The 20,017-nt window shown below is 40.3% G+C and overlaps 1 protein-coding gene across 6 annotated transcripts in view; it reads left to right on the top strand.

Annotated features, from left to right (window-relative positions):
• Positions 1-20,017, top strand: part of LOC122881835 (protein spire homolog 1-like) — a 42,977-nt gene that overhangs the window by 4,221 nt on the left and 18,739 nt on the right. For all 6 annotated transcript variants that reach the window (XM_044208476.1, XM_044208477.1, XM_044208478.1 and 3 more), the window contains exons 2-4: positions 415-443; positions 12,367-12,603; positions 14,524-14,649. In XM_044208476.1, coding sequence (XP_044064411.1) covers positions 415-443; positions 12,367-12,603; positions 14,524-14,649 — 392 coding nt within the window. The remainder of the gene's footprint in view (positions 1-414; positions 444-12,366; positions 12,604-14,523; positions 14,650-20,017) is intronic.

Here is a 20,017-nt window from a genome sequence, read left to right as displayed (position 1 = left end):
TTTAAAGGATAAAGCTGTGATGTTCTATATTATTATGAAAGTCAATTAAATTCCATGAACTAAAACCAACCATGAATTGATCCTACAAGTACATTGTTATTTAAAAAACATTAATAAAATAAATGAAAACAATCATCTATTAATTCTTTCTGCCCAGTGATTGCAGTGGATCCTGAGACAATGTACATTTCACATGATATTCACATGATATTTAGAAACTGAACCAAAAGTAATGCATGGCCTTTGACACTAATGGCTAAGAGCATCATCACATGCGCTTGACCTCTGTTAGTCAGTAAATACAGCATTTTTGCAGTGTTATGTATGTAGCCATGCATGTGTGTATGTAAGCTGCTTTCTGCTTAGGCTTACATCTGCTGCTTATCACAATACTGCTTTCTTGTTTCCCTGCAGGTAAATACAGCCCTTGCACAACAACAGAGGTGAGTATCTCCACTGCAATTCTGTTGTAGTTACTGTATTTCATCATCACATGCTTTACAGAGGTTTGAGCAGTATTATGTGGACATATTTACTTGTGTAGTATCTGCTGTGGGTGAGGGAGGAAATAAAAGCAAATATGAAGGGAATGATAACTTGGGCGCATTATGTCTGGAATAACCAGGACTTTTTATTTCAGTTTAACTTACTGTGCTTTCACAATGTTTTTGATGTGCAACCCAGTTGCTGGCCGGTAAAAAAAAAAAAAAATACATGTTTAAAAAATGGATTAGTTTGGGTGTAACTATAGTTTTGAAACATTGTTTGGAATGTTTTTGGTGATTACCTCAAAACCCTCACAGAGTGCAAGCTGGGAGTCTGGTTCTGTCCAAGGTTTCTGCCTCTTAAAGGAAGTTTTTTCTTGCCACTGTCGCAAAGTCTCTTGCTCATGGTGGGATTTGTTGGGTCTCTGTAATTAATATTATAAAGAGTACAGTCTAGACCTGCTCTATAGGAAAAGTGCAATGAGATAGCTTCCGTTATGAATTAGTGCTATATAAATAAAATTGAATTGAATTGGGAAACTCCAGTGTATCTGGAAAGGAACGAATCAGTCAATTAACGAGGTATTTATGAAAGGAAATATATGGTCGTAAAGAGAGAGATAATATAGACATAGAGATAACAGGCTTAACCACAATAACAGCATTATTTCCTTTTTAAATATTTTCCTTCCACAGTTGGTTACATTAGCTATTTACAGTAAAAGAGAGCAGCGATAACATTAAGATTAGAGTGGGCACTCTGCAGGATTATTTAAAGTACCACCAGTGTCAGATAGCGCTGTGTTTGAAACTGTCATAAACCATGGGTGTGTGATGCGTTAATCTCCATGCCTGCAATGCAGTTGCTGCGGGTACCATGCTTTGTAAACAAATACCTTTTTAATAAATAAAACAAGTTCAGATGCATTTTTCTAATAGGCAATTGGTTTTGCTGCAAGATTTAGACTCAACATTACATAGAAAAAAACTTAAGAGCAGCAAAACAAACATCAGACGGTCTCCAATGCAAGTTGTTGATGGAGAGTTTCTGGCATGCAGTGCCTTCAACACCGTCTAGCAAGGGAATTAACATTTTGGGAAATGTGTTTATTACTTTCTGTGTGAGAGTTACATGGAAAGATTAATACCACTCTCATGTCTGTATGCTAAGTATAGAGCTGGAACCCAGAGGCAAATAGCTTAGCTTAGCATAAAGACCGGAAACAGGGATCCTCCTGAATGTTACACACTGGACCTTTAACTTACAAACGTCAGAGCGGTATCAGTCTTCTCATTTAACTCTTGGCAAGACAGCGAATGTACAGGGCGAATAGAAGGGCCACAGTACTACATAATTTTCTTTAACTGTGTCTAATACAACACAGTAATACTGTCGTATCAGCATACCTGTAAATAGTTTATGTTGGCTGCTAGTTATACATTTTCAAATTGCTATAACAAGACAAAAGTTTTCAGTATGGAAGACCATTCCCTGGCAAGTGTCCCAGCCTCCTTTCTTTCACCCAGTCATTTTCTCCACCGGCCCCAGAGCTCCCAGCAGGCTTCTCTGATTGACTGGTTGGAAATGTCACCCAGCTCCTCTTTGATAGCAGCTTTGGGAGGAGTTTTGGACCTAATTAAAGAGCTACGTAAAATTGTCCCTCCTCCACACACTCTCTCTGTTCTATCATCAACTACTATTTATTGCTGTGATAATAGCTTGTGAAAATAGGCCTTACAGAACGGAGGGATTAGCTTTTCTGCTTTTGCTTTTTAGGAATATTTTGCTGGATGTTGTAGATGGAATCATTTTAGCCTGCAGGGATCTCTTTGGTGTCACTCTAGTTAGCAGATGCTGTCAGAGTGTTTGATGAATTCAAAGCTGATAAATGGTTTTGGAAGCACTTTTCGTGTGTATGATGTTGACTGAGGATCTCTTCCCAGTTCATTAGAGACCGCGTGCAGTAGTTTTCAGGGAGTTTTGGAGTTGGATTGCTGTGTAATAGGGCTGTGATAACAGACAGAGAATAACTCAAGGACACACACACACACACACACACACACACAGTTCACTGTAGAAGCAGAGAATGTGAAACTGTATAGACAAATCCCTGCTAAGCAGCTTTGCACTAGAAATGAGTTCTCACAATACAGTGTGTTACAGACTGGCTGACAAAACTACTGGCAAGTTGTTGGAGCTGCTTGATGCTTGACAGCATTAAATCCTGCAGCAGTGGCATTCTGCTAGCATACAGTGCGGAATTAGCCCAAAGCTGGATGAACAGGAGCACATGTGTAGTCAACGCTGACACACATTATCTGCACATGGCTTCAAACAGTGTGAACTCTAACAAATGATGCGGCTGTGACTGTCAGATGATGCTGATTTCCTCAGAGCCAATGAGCCGAGTTCCTGGCACAGCATGCTGCAGCATAAGGCTCTTTGTACAGAAATCACTATAGCTAAATTCACTGGAAATGGATGTTAGCAATTATTTGTTAGCAATCTTGTATGCTATCACTCAAATGTGACAATTCCATTCTTTAGTTACACATTTCCTCTGTTTTATATGCTAGCTTTTGCAAGGAATTAGTTGGTGACCCTGTAGCCATGCTAGCTAGACCCTCCTGGTCCCGTGATGCAGTGTAACCTCAACATTTTTTGCATTATGCTTCATCACATTCCCCTCTGTCAAAGCTTAACTGTGCATGCTCCGTGCTCTCTTAATGTCTGAGCTTTGAAGTCTGGGAAGGGATTAGAGTTTAACGTCACATTCAGTGTTTACTGTAAACAGAAAATTGAGTCAGGAGTTGTGAGAGTGTTTGGCAGCAATAGCATGTGCTTTTGTGTTTCCTATAGGATTTGTGTGTGCATGAAAAAAGAGAAATAGCAAAGAGGAATGTGAAGGAAGAGAGATAAAAAAAACAACATTTATGTTCTCTCTGTTCTGCATGAGATGTTATGTGGGTTCCACGTCCACCAGACAAACCAAAGCAACTGTGCTCAGTCATATGAGAGACAGGGGTCACAGCAGCATAGTCAGGCGCAAGAATCTGAGAAAGGAATCTCCTCAGCGTTTGTTTGTGCCTGAGAGGAAATAATCCACGCTTCTTTCTGTGTCACGATGAATCCACACACAGTATGACGCCTGCTTCTTATCGTTAAGGGAATATCTTTACATAAACAGGTTCAAGTGTGCTGTCTGTCTTCATTATTCAGTCAGTTCATTGCTTTCAACTTAACACTAATGTCATCAATTATGAATGGACATATTGATTTGACTATGATCACATTAGTAGGTTTGTTAGATGAGAAGTTGTGTATTCTCCATTCTTTTGTGTGTTTGCTCCAGTTTTATAAAATCTTAATTATGTCCAATCTGAAGGATGGCCCTACCAGATATTTGGATAGATTTGATAGAATACAGCATATTCTTCTTTATCTGAAAGGAAGAACATTACTTTAGTTCATTCTCAGTTTTAGAGAATTAAAAGGCCGTATAGATTTCCCCAAACTTTGCATTTACCGTAGTCATTTTGCTGTAGTGCTCTTCGTGCCCTCTATAAACACAACATTTTTAGATGTGATTGAAATAAAATGCCTATTAGGGCCGTCTGATTTTTCCTCTAACATTACACCTGCTAAACAGCAGTATGTTAGCATTGTCATTGTGTTAGAATGGTGATGTTAGCATTTAGCTCAAGCCCAGCCTAAGTACAGCCTCACAGAGCCTCTAGCATGGCTGACCTATTTATACATATACATACATTTTGCGCCCTTCAGTTGAGCAGTTGAGATTTCAGTGGTACTGAAGAAGTTATTGAAGATCTTTGGCGGAAGATGTCGGTGTAGCTGGATGGATGCAAAGATCAAGAATCAATTTCTGACTTTTAGTTAGTTTTAGAGTTAATGTGGGTTGTGAACATATCTTTATGAGAGAGAGACTAAACTGCTCATTAGTGTCACATTTAGAAACCCAGGATGTGTTAAGAACAGAAATTAAATGGCACCAGATGGCATGGCACTGAGCCTAGATTCCTGGCTCCTATTGTCAGAAAGGTGTAATATAAATAATGCAGAAGGGTTTGTTATAAAAGCTTAAAAGGACGGTAATCAGTAGAGAAGTAATTAATTTGTTGCCGTTTCTTTTTTAAAAGTAAAGTAAAATTCCCCTTAGCTCAGTTCCTATTTTGTTTCACTACCATGACCTAATTCCTGTCAACCCACTAATGAGTAAATATAAATGCTTTAAATCCTCACATTGTTTCTACAATCCTTTAATTCTGACCAGTTTGTGCTGATTCTGGTAATCCTCTGCTGGTTGGCTAACAGTGATGGATGGAAGGCTTTTGCGAGAGAGAGAGTAGATCTCATAGATTTCAGTTAGCATTTAATTAGCACAATTGGCTCTGGTGTTTGGTCTATGAGAATCACAAAACGCTACATAACTGAAACTAATGAGATTCACAGTCTCTAACAGCTGGTGTCTTTGTCTGAGTCCACTAAAAATGCATTGCCGACCATAACATCCCGTTGCCAGATCCATAGATTACTTTACTGCCAGCCTCCTTGCCACATGTGATTCTCCCTGACCTTCCACAGTCAGACAGTGTTGTCATGAGCTTGTTTTTCTCTCATTCCTACATGGATTTTGCTTCCCTCATCTCTCTCAATAAATTTGCAACTTATTCCAAAGCTGTATTGCATCATGTGTATTGATAACTAGTTCTGAAACGCTGAGTTAATTAACCGATTAGTCAAGACACAGAAAATTAATCGACAGCAATTTGATAATAGATTCATATTTTAAGTAAGGAAAGACTGGCCCAAGCTTCTCAAATGGGAGGATTTGACACTATTTTCTGTTTAATATCGCTTTTAATTTAATATCTTTAGGCCTTCAAATGTTGGTTGGACAAAAAACAAACAAACAAACAAAAAGGAACAGTTCAACATTTTGGGAAATACGCTTACTTGCTTTTATGCTGAGAGGTAGATGAGAAAATCGATACCACTCTGAAATTCGTCCATTCAATATGAAGATGGAGCCAGTCTTGTCATCACCTTGAGGTTGCTCTTCCCACCCAAGAAATAGTCTGGCACAGAACATCACAAATTGTTGTTTTTACATTTTGGTTTTTGTACGGATTAAACAAACAACATATAACATGTTAATCAATGAGCTTTAGAGCTGTTGGAAGGCAGATTTTGTGACCTTTGAACAGAGCCAGGCTAGCTGTTTCCCCCTGTTTCCCGTCTTTGTGCTAAGCTAAGCTAACTGGCATGCTTCATAATTACCGTACAGTCATGAGAGTGGTATCGATCTTCTCATCTAACTCCCAGCAAGAAAAGCAGATAAGCATAATTCCCAAAATGGCCCAAAATTTGAAGATGTCACTTTGGATATTTTTTGCTGCTTAGCCTATAACATACAGTTTCCTTATAATTGTATGTTATAAACAGTAAATGCATGGCATCAGACACCCGGCCACATTAACCCTGAGGGTCCTATTACTGTACATCATTTGTAATGTACTGAACTAGAACAAAGGTTAGATGTTACATGTAGTCTCGTCAATATAAGGCTCTGTTGTCATATCATATCCTGCTGGTGTTCACTCCTTATACCTGAGGTCATGTACTACAGCTGTTTTTGAAAGTTGTAGTGAAATTCAACCTTGACTGGATCAGAAACAGACACCTGGACATAACATTCAGGTTTCCCTTTATGAATTACTTCAGTTTGTTATGTAAAAACATGCACCGTCCCTCAGGGATAATAGTAGACATGTAGGTGGATGGTAGATGTATACTGACTGCAGGCTGGAGAGAGGGGCCATGAATGTGATATAGTGCTCCCTTTGTGTCTAACTGAGGAAGAATTTGAAGCCAGCAAACTAAGGAAAATTACAACTGCATTTGTGAGAGCACCATCATGACATATTTATCCATTGCCGTCACACTCCCAGTGTTTACTGATTTCATAAGGGACAATAGGAGTAATGAAGTGAGAAATGAAATAAAATGGGTTCAGTTTGTACTTTTGTTTCAAAAAGATTTGGCTCTAAACCCCGTCCGCCTCATCACAAAGCCACGGTCATCAAGACTAATGAAAAGTTCAGGTGAGGTTATGAGGTGTTATGAGGAGGACAACAGCGATTAAGTGGCTTCGGGAAACAATGTAAAAACATTTCCCTGTGCGTCACAATGGTTTTTATTTTGGCCCTTTGGCCACCTTGCCTCCTCTCCGTGACATGAATGCTGAAATTCAAGCCAAGCTGTTTGATGTTGTTGCTTGCCTGTGATAATGGCCACCGCTGCACTTCGCAGCACCGGCAAGTCTCCTTTGGTTGCTATCTTCATCCTTTTCCCACTTCTTGTTTTTTTCGTCTCTCCACCCCTTCCTCCCTTCCATCCCATCTTTCTGCTCGGTCGCCTGGAAGCCTGGGAACCAGTCAGGGAGATTTCTAAGTGGAATGGTGACATGTTTGCTTTAGCCTGCCTTCATGTTCAGATGCCTCACAGTCACGGGGAAAGTTGTGGAAGAATGTGTAAGAAATGACTCCGCCAGGCTCTTTTAGACTTGATTGACAGCATAGACATGATTCTAACACTAACATTGTTATGATCAGAGGGTAAATTGAAGTTTGCACAATGTGAGATTGTGACAGGGGAAAACACATCTTTTTTGTGATACATTTTTTTTTATTGTTTTGTATTGTTAAAACAAAATGGAACATGGGTCAATGGCATATCTTCTCACCAGTACATAGTCACACACCAATGAGGCATCCTCCCCAATGTTCCAATCTTCCAATGTTTGTTCTCAACTTCATGCCAATAGCAAGGGAAATAAATACCAATCAAAATAGAGAATTACTTTAAGTGTGCAAGAAAATTGGACTGAAACTGAAGGTCTCCCTGAAATATTGTCCATTCCCATAACAACAAATGTATAAAAGTTTCCGGCTTACCATTAGAAACTTACTTCTTTTCAAAATTCTCTCGGTGAAGAAGTTGAATCTATGAATGAATTTAGTCTGCCAGTTCATATCTATTTTAAAGGGTGACAAGTCTGGCAACCATAAATTATTTAAAGGAGGGGCTAATTGTTTATGTTCTCAAATAAATTTGTAAAGACTTGAGACTGCTCCTTTAGCTGTTTGCTTAAGGATTTTATTAAAGGAATGAGATGCCAGGCTATGCTCCCGTAACTAACCATCGCTAAGAGCATGTAGTGCAGTGTGTACTTGTAAGTGGAAAAAAAAGAAGAATTAGGGAGATCAAAATTACATTTACGGTTCTGGAATCAACCATCTTGTCCCACAATATCTTTAATTGTGAGGACATCCTTTTTACTCCACTCATTAAAAGCAATCAGACAACTATCTACATGCCATTTACCGTCTGTTTTAAATTCCTGGCACACAAAGTGCTAAACTGTAAGACTTGCTAATAATTGGCCCAAACTTAACTTTGGCTAATATCAGTAGGCGATTTGTGCATTTTTTTAACGGGGGGGGGGCGGAGGGTTTCCCGGTTTGTTCAATCACCTGCGACTAGTGAAGTGACTCATAAATGATGAAATCCCAGATGAAACTGACAGAAGGCCAGGACTCAGAGAAAAAGCCGCAATTACAAATCCGTCTGCTACTTCAGCACCACGGACAGCGCCATGGATTTATCAATACACAGCACAGTTAGGCTACTGATATTTCAGAGCCATGGTCGGGGCCATAGATTCTAACCTGCACAAACCTCAGTCAGGCAGACTAGACTAACACATTCAACTAAACAACCCCTCTGCCCCTGCACTCTCTCTGCTACTAGGGGATAGAGAGGGGGGATGGCAGGTTAACAAGGGGGATGCATTTTGAACATTTTGCTAACAAGGGGGATGGCAACCCCCCTCATCCCCCCTCAAATCGCCTATTGGCTAATATCAAAGGGATGTTGGCGTTCTTGCAACCTATGAGGGTTAACGTTTTTTTTCTTCAAACGAGCGCCTCACAGATCCTGATGCTGGGTTAAACCCATCACCTAGGGCATGGAGAACGAAACACCAATAATATATTTAAGAATGTGGCACACCAGAGATTAAAGGCCTCCCAATGCCTTTAATCTCTGTAAGGTTGAATGTTTAATTTGTGGCTGCTTCTCCTGCATGATAAAAAAAACCCCACACTTTTCATCAATCAGTGATAAAACTCATCTGCTGCAGCATTTAAGTAAATCTCCTTTTGCAGATGAGATACTGTTATAGCCTTTGACTGAATTCTTGAAGATGTGGTTTTTAGACAGCCAAGTAAAGCTGCAGATAAGAAACAGCAGCCTGAAAATCCACATACTTAACACATAAAAGCATTAGCTGCTGGGCATGGCAGAACAATCCTTACCTGTCACATTTTCTACAACATGTTCTGGCTGTCTGCTGAAGAGGATTTCTCAGTTATAGCCTGAGGTTACAGCAGGTCCCTGGAGGAGTATGTTTGCATGTGCAGGCGCTTTTTGTGTGGTGTGGTGTGTGTGTGTGTGTGTATGTGTGTGTGTGTGTGTGCCTGCATGGTGTCATATATCAGTGAGTGTGGATCCGGGTGGAGCTTAGACAAAGAGGTGGCATTCAGCCGTTCCCCCCTGAGGAAACCCAGCTCTTATGCACTGATGGGGGAGCGGAGGACAGATCTCTCATATGACTCCTCCTCCCTCCACGGATGTCCATTGATCTGCCCTTGATCTTCATGTCTGCACGCACACACACACACACACACACACACACACACACACACACACACGATTCTGTTTCTCTTGATGTCTCTTTCTCCTCCCTCCTTGACCTCCTGATCTATTCAATGACTCTCATCATGTCATTCACAGCTTCTTTTTCCTGTCTCTTGATACAGTTCTGTCTCTGATCCTTGTCTTTCTCCCCTCCTTCCTGCATCCCGTCTTTCTCACAGTTTCTTTTCTCTCAGTGGTTTATATCCCGTGTCGCTCACTCTCAGTCTTTTCTCAGAGCTCAGGGCTGTAGAATAATCCCCTGTGTGATTTCCCACTCTTGCCTTTTGTCTTGGCTTTGGCATGGCTGCCTTTATCCACCATGACTCTCCAATTCCAGGGCAGATTGAGTGCTATAACTAAGAATAGCATCTCCTGACCTACAAGGACTGGAATAGAAATAATATTATATGTTTTAACATTTTTGAGATATGTTCTACACATCTTATGTATTTTACCTTATTGGCAAACATTTTATCAAAAAAAGAATATTGTTTTTATAGATTGAAGAATGCATTGTTTTCACCCTCCAGGAAGCCATTAGTCTTACTTACAGTCATGTTTGTGGCATATGAGCATTAACTTGCAATGTTGAAACTGTGATAAGGATAAACTGTGATTTGTGATAATGGGCTGTATAAATATAATTGACTTGACTTGATAGGTTGTAAGGGGTGCACGGTGGCAGAGCGGCTACAGCTCCTGCCTCCCAATAAGGAGATCGTGGGTTCGTGGGTTCGATTCCCGGACCGGACCAACATCACACAATCTCTCTGGGTGGAGTCTGCATGTCCTCCCCGTGTTACCGTGGGTTCTCTCCGGGTTCTCCGGCTTCCTCCCACCGTCCAAAGACATGCATGTGTAGGTTAATTGATAACTCTAAATTGCCCGTATTGAATGAATGTGTGAGTGAATGGTTGTCTGTCCTTGTCTGTGTCTGTGTTCGCCCTGCATGCGACGAGGTTGGCCACTGTCCAGGGTGTGCCCTGCCTAAGGCCAGAAGTCACTGGGATAGGCTCCAGTCACCCGCGACCCCCTAACGGGGACCAAGCGGTAGAAAATGGATGGATGGATGGATGGATGGATGGATGATAGGTTGTATTACAGTAAAAATAATAAGGATTGGTTTATTGGTATGTGTTCAAGTTCAGGTGGAAACCTCAGACTTCTGAGACTTGCAAGAAGCTAGTGTCAGACACCATGTTTGCTTATTGTTTGTCTTCTGGGTTTGATTATTTGACAACATAGATGTGATAAAATGAAATGCTGCTGCTCAGCTGACTCCTTTGTCCTGGATGTCACAACAAAAGCATGGTTTCATAAAGCACTTTTCAAAAGCTTGGGTCAATCTGGATTATTATTGCTTTTAAATAATTATTCCTGTGGTACAGCAAAAAGGCTGTAAAAAGTATTTAGTAAAAATTGAGCTCATACCAAGATGACCACTTAAAACTGCTCTAATCAATATTTCCATATATTGATCAATTAACTATGTAAAAGGTGTCGCTCGTTGTGACGAACGCACAGAGAATTCACCCACCTCTGCAGTTCCCCTCAGTTTTTTTAGCATCAGTTCTTTGGTTTAACAGCCTGAAACTTTACTGTTTGGGTTCACTCTCATCACTCTCATCAGCATTGTTAACACAGCAGGCAGCTGTTTTCAGCAGAAAGATAAACCCACTGTATGCTACATGCCCATCCCCAAACAGCAACAGACAAGTTAGCGACAAGCTAAGCTACTAGCAAAGTTGCCAGCTAGCACAGACAGACACATTTAGCAGCTAGCCAGATATATTTCCCTGAGGAGTTGGTGGAGACCAAAAACAGAGCTAAAATTAGAGTAACATTACATAGTAATTACATTCATCAGGTGGCCAGAAACAGGACTATATGAATACTAATTTTGCTGTGTGTCTGCTGGATGTGTATGTCCCATCACGCCACATTGACTTAATAAGCTGATATGTCAACCTTACAGCTTATTGCACTGCCCCAAAGTGGCCAAAACATCAGTTTATGCAGGTTTTAGGCTGCTTGTGCATAGACAACAGCCGCAACAAAACAAAGTATCAAAAGGGTCCATAAAAAAAGAAATGTAATAATCCATATTGTGGCTGTGCACTGTTTAGAGCATGCTCAGCATAAAAATGTATATGCTTCAGGAATGATGCGAGATGTTTTTACCTTTTTGCTGCTTTTTCTGCCATTATATTGTGTCACCGAAATTCAAGCACTGGTTTCTTTGAAGGACGGACATACCAACTTTTAATAGCCACCTTTCAAACCTACAGGCATGAGTATTTAATGATAAACATTTTGGGTGGAGTATCATTCAAGTCCTAAGTTCCTCAAAATCTAGGATGAATCTCAGACAGTGAACAACTGGCAGATGACCTCTTACGCACCTTGGCTCTTGCCTCTGAATATTCTGAATTCCTTCATCCTTTCAAAGACTGACTGTATCTACGTGAGAACATGTATGATGTGATGATAGTTTTTACATTCATGCGTCAGTTAATCACAAGATCTCCTATCAGTAATCTGCTCCCAGTGTCAGCCAGTGAGCCTGTGTGTGTTTGTGTGTGTGTGTATGAATGGCGGAGGGAGCTCTCTCGTCAAAGGTTGAGTCATGAGGTCACCATATTACAGCTGTTCAGCTCAGGCTTGGCACACAAAAGAGGATCATATTGCATAACAAAGACAGAAATCCATATTTGTTTTTATTATGTGGCAGATGAACATCAGAACAATGTACAAAACAAGCCTAATGATGCATTCTTCACAAATTAATGCATTGTTTGCTTAATAGTTGTACATCCATTTTTATCATCAGACACTAGTTATTTAACTGGATTTTACTTGCAATGTGTACAACATACTGTATGTGCATTGTAAGTTATTAATATTGTTAGATCTACAGATGGAAGTAACATAATATTCATAGATAAAAGAACATGCAAGCATGCAGATAATTATCAACTTGTAAACTTTACAGATGGAGGTGACACCTGCAGAAATAAGTGTAAATATGCAAAAGTGACACAGTATGTACAAGAGTACAGATCATGTGAAGATACTTTATGGTTGTCTCCCGTGCTCTCTCAGGTGATTGAGTCTCTGGGCATCATGATCTACAAGGCTCTGGATTATGGGCTGAAGGATAATGAGGAGAGGGAGCTCAGCCCACCTCTGGAGCAGCTCATCGATCTCATGACCAACATAGCCGAGGCTGAGAGGGAGGCCTGCCCCGACGAAGGCTACGAGGCCACAGAGGAAGAGGATGAGGCAGAGGATGATCCTGACAACATCTCCAGTGTCCACGGCTACAGAGATATCCTCAAGGTAGGTACAGTAGCTGAGTAAGTTACTGTGGCTGTCCTTTCTGTGATTGTTCAGTCATTGGTGGCTATTTATGCTTAAGCTAACTAGCCAGTCATTTTGACTGATTGCCAACAAACTTTTGTTGCTATTGCCAGAGATGTAAAACACATCACTCCCTGTTTTCAGGCGGACATTTCTTGCGAAAGGCTGTCGCACAGCTAATAAGAAACCAAATTTAAAGCTGCACTCATGAATATTTTTATATTAACAATGGATCAAATGACTATGTGTAATGCGAAAGGTGTGGCTCATAATGATGAACCCTCAGAGAATTATCACCCTCTCAGCTCTACAGAGCATTTTAGCATCTTTCAGCTCATTGTTTTGGTTTGATAGCCTGCAACTTAACTTGTTGAAGTACCAATACAACAATTTAAATGAACTCCTTTACAAGTAAAAGTCCTTCATTCAAAATTTTGCCGAAAGTGAAAGTACAGAAGTATTATCAGCAAAATATGCTTAAAGTATCAAAAGTAGAATTGCACATTATGCAGATTGGCTCTTGTCAGAGTGGTATATTACTATATCATTTTTATTATTGGATTATTATTACAGATAAGTTAACTTGTCAGCATTTATATGTTTTAGCTGATTGAGGTGGAGCTAATTTGAACTACTTTATATACTGTTGGGTAGTTATTATATAACAATGTGTCATATATTGTAATCTCAACATATGTTTTACACAAAGATGTTGATTTGAAAAGAAACTTGTAAATATAGCTGTTAAATAAATCAAGTAAGAAGTAGTGTAGTTCCCTCTGCAATGTGGTGGAATAGAAGTATAAAGTATCTTAAAGTGGAAATAGTTCTTGACTAAACATAATCCACTGATGGATTCCAGGAACACATGATATCAGCGAGGCTAACTGTTCAGGAAAAGATGTGTGTTAGAAAATGAAAATGTTAAACATGGCTCCGAACACAGAGATTAGAACCACAGTGCAGTCTGGCTGCCAGCCTCATTCTTGCTGGGAGTCATGTATCTCTGTTCTCCTATGGAGCACAGAGTCACTGTGTCAGCCCTCACATGGCCTCACACTGTTTACATAATGACCACATACCCAGTCACACACAAGAATACACACACACCAACACTGCCCTCCAAGGAGATGTATCTGAGCAGTGTGGCAGTCTGGCTGGCCTGATGGCTATGTAGCTGTCGGTTCCAATTGTTGTCTCAGTATTTTTCACCCTCAGACCATTCACTCTCTGTGCTCCTCAGTTTACCTTTTGTCCTACTGTACTAACCCTAGCTGACATACAATACACTATGCACTGTTTTTAAGTGCCACATTTATTAACTTAATGTAACTTTGCATTTTTGTGTGAAAATAACAATAACATATTCATTTACCCAGGATACAGCATCTTCTGTTATTCTCACACGTGTGATAGGATGTGGGCAGGATAAAGCTTATGGAGAGACGGTTGTCTGGTATTTTCTGTGTTTAGTGAAATTGTCTCTAACTGGAATGCAGTCTGGACAAATGACCCAGGGTACCTTCTGTTCCTCTGAGAGAGACAAGGACTGTGTGTGTGTGTGTGTGTGTGTGTGTGTGTGTGTGTGTGTGCGTGTGAGCAGCAGCATGGCTGACCTCAGGCATAGTTGTCTTGTGAATTGTGTTCAGCAGTCAATAACAGTTGTTGTCTGCAAATGTTTTTTGGGGTATTTAGTTTTTAGTGCTTTACATAACCTAAAATCTCTTTTATTGATTATGTGATAGTAATCTCAAAACAACATGGATATTGAGACCCATTGGTTTAAAAAAAATGCATTAGTGAATTTTCCTCAATCATTTCTGTGTCATGTTTATAATAGATGCAGCTGTATGAACTGTGTACTGAAAATCTCTCTATGGTTCACTGTCTCCCTTGTAGCTGTGCACAGCTCATCTACCCAGTCTATCAGACGCCCCCAGTCACTACCAGGCGGTGTGTCGGGCTCTGTACACAGAAACCAGGGAGCTGCGCACTTTCCTGGAGAAGATCAAGAGTGCCAAAGAGGTGGGCCCTTATCATCATCATCATGGCTGTGAGCTCATACTGCTCGTTTGTTTTTCAGACACATTAATTGCAGTTTAAGCCATCAGATATGTGTTTTAGTTACACAGTATACAGCAGATAGAGGAACATTATTTTTTGGGTATGGCGAATGCATAAACACTCGCTTTACCATACTAGTCTTTTATAAAAACTCTGCCACTACTCCCCTCTAATGAAAGGTTACGGGATAATCTCTGACCTTTTACATAAAGGACATAGCGAGGCATCACTTTAGAAGATTTAGCACTGTGACCTTACATACCCCACACACCCTGTAATCAACATGACTCTCACTCTGTGGGTGTACCACTGACAGTGCTGGCAGGGGCCACGTTAGTATTGTGGAACTGCTGGTGCCTATGGTGATATTCATTCATATTAGAAGACATGTGATTGTTCTGCATATGAAGGGTTTCAACACACTCCATACCCATTTTGAATCTATATTTTAAAAACACATGATGATTATATTCTCTCATATGTTGCTATTTTGTAAATACACAGAATTTATTCACAATATTTGGTGATTCTGGTCATGTTAACCTATGTGTAACTTGTGTACAATAATGTTTAATTTTAAGAAAACAACCAGTCTACATTTGTATGATGTCAGTTCTTCCCTCTGCTTTTGTGTAAAAAAGGTTCAGATGAGTAGCCTGGCATCGCCAGACTAATTCGCAAATGCCTATTAGTCTGGAACCTGTCAGTTCATTTTCGATTTCCAAGGGACGTTATCAATGGGCGCAGGCCAAATCGGCTCTGGACGCAATTGGAAAGACCTACAACCAATCAGAGCAGCGAAACGTGCTGAGCAACACATGCAAGTTGGGGGGAAAAAATGGCGGCCTGGTCCCAAACTTTCTCAAATTACAGCTAAACAGTACACTAAAATGTGTTTCTGAAAACATTTGAGGTGGGAAATAGGCAATGCAGTAAAAAAATCTTGATTCATATTTGATCAGCACTGCCTAGTTTGACAGTTTCATCTGAATTGAGCCTGGTGCCTTGCTCTGCATCAACCAATCAGAGCAGCGAAACGTGTGACTTCAAATCTGGACCAGTCAGTCATCGTATCAAACCCACCCCACATAAGATAAACGGCTGCGATTGGCCCGACCAAATCCAGAACGGGTGGAAATCTGTTTGAATGGGAGAGGGGCCAGAGCATCGATGTATAAAGAGAGCTGGATACAGCGTCGGGGCCCCGTTCATTCCTATGAAAGTTGCTCAGTGGCGCATGAAGCCAAAAAAGTTTGACTTCCGCACTGTGCAGCCCCATGAGAGCACCGACTGCCGGCTTAGCCCTCCGCGTACTTGAAGGGGGATAAAATGATTTTATCGTGCATCTCTTCTAGACTTTCCAAAAGTTAGCGGACCGAATGGATCAAATTCTGATAGTGAAATGAGTCATGTAATAGGTATGGACATACTTACACACCGCTAGGCTCTCTGGCTGCAGAGGTGGGGTAGCTTTACCTGCAGTACTGTGGTGAATTCTCCTCTTTTGAATACCTTGCCTTTCATCATAGTATGTGTCAACCCACTTTGTGTATTTTAGTTTACCGTCCTACCGTTCTCCGTAAATCACAGAGAGTAGAGGCAGAGCAGCCAGAGGACATCAGAGGGAAAACCAGAAAATATGTTCTCCATAAAATAGTCCTGGTCGGAGTCAGCTGTAAATCTCCTCAGTATGATAGTTGTGAGCCGACTGTCCCTCAGTGGCCTGAAGCCACCGGTGTGCCAGCAAGGCATGTATAGTCAATGTATGCACTTTGATGTCGATCAACCAATAGGTGAAAAATTGATCCCATGACACACAGCCCCCCTCATTTGCATAAAGAAAAGACAAATAAAACAGAAATATCAATTTGTGTCACATTTTTATTAATTATTTAATGCCTACATTCATTTTAATATTATTTTGGTGCATTTAATGGCATATTACTATTATTCAGGTGTTTTACCCCTTAAGGTTACTTATTACATGGCAATTCCACCTTAATATTACTCTAAAATTAAGATAACTTAATTTAAAGCAAACTGCATAATCTTCGAAGCACCAGCAACACCATTAACGAATGCAAATCTCACAAAAGAGTGGGGCGACGTCTGTATCCATCTATCAAAGCTAATTGCAAGGTTTTGTGAAATTCAGCCCTAAAAATCTTCTATATCAGTTTAAATCAGATTTTAAAGGTGTTTTAATGATAATGATTTTATGATAAGATTGATTTGTGAAGATTTTGAGGTCATTTAAGTTCATTTGAAATTTTAACTGAGCCTTCTCCTGCTTGTTATTGTCTGTCTACTGCATACGTGGTTAGGGACTGTACGGAAATTACTAGTGGGGGCGAGGGCATCAGAAAAATAGTTAATAGTTACAGAAATAGTTACATCCAAATACGTCAGTCTGCCATTGCAGAGAACAACGGTTCTGTCGCCGCCTCACGGTTGTATTAATGTGTACGTTGGTGGTCCCATTAGAAGGTTCGAGGATTAATAACGCTGGGGAGAGCCTTGCTTTTTTACAAAGTGAAACATAAGATTCAGTCCCCCTCACCACCCCAATCACATTTGTACAGTCCCTTATAAAATTTTAGGATTACTAATATGGGTTATGTTTCGGATATGTTACAATATATTTAATTAGATATGAAATATCATTTAACTTGTGCTGTCCATTATCTAATCTAACAGGGGCTCCTCGCTGACAACAGCTACATTAACATTAAAAAACACTTTAATTGCCCATTTAATTTCTCAGTTATGCATCTTTTGTTGGTGGAGTATTTTTCTTATCTAAAGTTAAAGTGTATCCCAGAGTTTTTTCCATCCATTTACTGTTAACTGGTTGGATGGGTCACCCTGCTCTTAAAAAATCTAAGTATAGACTTCAATAAGAGATTCATGGCCACATGATGGCATATATGCTGTTTCAAAGGATTTTCCAACCTGCAGTTGGAGCAAAAAGACAAATTATATGTACATTTTTGCAGTTTTTTGGCCTGAAAGTGGTCAAACTTGACAGCAGTGAGTTTAAGGACAAAATACCAGCTATCAGCAGCTTTGATACAAACTGCCCTAGTGTACATAAGTAGTGTTGTAATGTCCAAACAGTCTGATGCAGGCTGTGCTCTCACACCCTGCTGGCTGACAGGTTGAAGTGGGCCACTGTGAAGAGGGAGTGACATGTTTGTTGTGACATAGATGACAATGTCTGGAGACATGCTGACTCATTCTGCCAAAAGCACTGAGTTCAGGTTCTCACAGCTAATATTCAGACAGGCGTGATGCAAATGATCATGTGTGAGGGTCCGATTGTAGTGGCAGGTGGGTCTGTAATATGTTTTCAACTTGTCCACATACCACAAAGGATTAATGCTCCTTCAGTGTATTACTGGTATGCTGTCGGTTATGGGTCATGTGTCCATATTCAAGAAGGGGCCTGCCACGTGATTTCCAATTATTTTCCTCAGTGATCTGCAATTAGCAGGTTTGCACAGTTAGAATGCATCATAATCATTGCTTTCTACTTAATGAAAAGGCTTGAAAAAAGGCTTGGAGAAAATGAACATGAGTTCATGAGTTTCTCATGTTCCCCAAGTTGAGGCTGTTCCTCTAAACACAAAGCCATGTCCTGTTGCTGTGCAGGGTCTCTGATTTTGTTATTCTTCAACTCATTCATTAAGATCAAGTGCAGGAGTCAGTTTGTGCTTTGTTTCTCCTCGGGAGCATTTTGGAGCTCAGCTGTGGGTTGGAACATTTCCCGTGGTGTGTGTGTGTGTGTGTGTGTGTGTGTGTGTGTGTTCCACCTCAGGGTTCCTTCCTGCTATGCACTACTGCTGCTGCCCTTTCAGTGTGCGTAATGCATCTGAATGAATAGAGGGGATTTGGTTGGTTACATAACTCTCTGTTAGGAGAGAGAGGACTTATTGCAGGGTGGAGAAGGCTGAGAAAGAAGCCTAAAAACAGGACATTTGAGGACTGCAGCCTTTTTAGCCTAGAAAGTAAAGAAGTAATGTTTTTATCATCATCACTATGTTTATCATTTTATATAACATATATATAACTTCTTAAAACACCGGTACACATTTCTTGCACATTATTTTAAAGAAACTACTAGGATAAGAATTTAAAAGATGTAACTTGTTAACCATCTACCCTTGATGTAAAAGATTACTTCAGCTACAGGAGGACAAAGATGAAAAATACTGATTGAAATGGCATGTTAGGACCGTCATGAAGCAAACACTGTATAATGATTATTATTTTATCCTACTTTTTCTATTTATTTTAGGCTATTCCCCTTTTTAGCCACGGTAGCTGCGTGGCTTTCTTGATGGCTATGTTGGTCTATCTATTGGACTATTGGACAGAATGCCATCAAATCTTTTTTCATACTCCCCAGACGAATGACTTTGGTGATTCTCCGACTTTTCCTCTAGCACCACAGTGACATTGACATTTGTGGTTTTGAGTGAAATTCCTAAACCACTATTGGATGGATTGCCATGAAATTTGTCACAAGCATTCATGGTCTCCACAGGATTCATTGTAATTCTCTGACTTTTCATCTAGCACCATAATCAGGTCAAAATTTTAATTTGTCCAATACTTAGGTTTATGACCAAATACCTGCAAAACTAATGACATTCCCATCACCCACAGCCTTACATTATATTGCATTCACTGTGCCTAAAGACAGTCTCACAGAGCTGTTAGCATGGCTGACTCTCAGTCTTGTTATTCCCCTTTTGGCAAATGTGCCTAAATTCTTGTGAAACAAATCTTACCTGTGTATATGTCCATGTCCAAACCATTACCCCGTTTATTTGGTTTTGGTTCTTTGTTAAATGTGTAACATTAAAAGATAGTTTAAAATGCAATAAACACAAGGAGGAAATTATCAAATTTAGGTCAACAATAAGCTTAATTGTCTCCAGATACTAAAAGCAAATAGTACATGTGACCTTACTTCACTGTCATCATCAACACATATGGAAGACTAATGGGCAGTGTGTGTGTGTGTGTGTGTGTGTGTGCGTATGACTGTGTGATTGCATATTCATGCCTGCATGGATGCATTCACAGTGTGAGCAGGATGCGTGGGTGTGTATCTGTTGTGTGATTTTTCCTGTTAATGTATGTATAAGTCGTCTGTGCTTGTGTTTATCTGAGTTTCTGCCTGTGTGTGTGTGTGTGTGTGTGTGTGTGTGTGTGTGTGTGTGTGTGTGTGTGTGTGTGATATACCCAGGACTAAGATGGGCTCTGAACAGCCCTCCCACCCCCACTTGCCAGTCTCTATGGCAGAGCTGTGCCGACCCACAGG

Source organism: Siniperca chuatsi, linkage group LG9 (genome assembly GCF_020085105.1).
Source record: "Siniperca chuatsi isolate FFG_IHB_CAS linkage group LG9, ASM2008510v1, whole genome shotgun sequence".
NCBI lineage: Eukaryota > Metazoa > Chordata > Actinopteri > Centrarchiformes > Sinipercidae > Siniperca > Siniperca chuatsi.
This window is presented reverse-complemented; position numbering and strand designations above follow the sequence as displayed.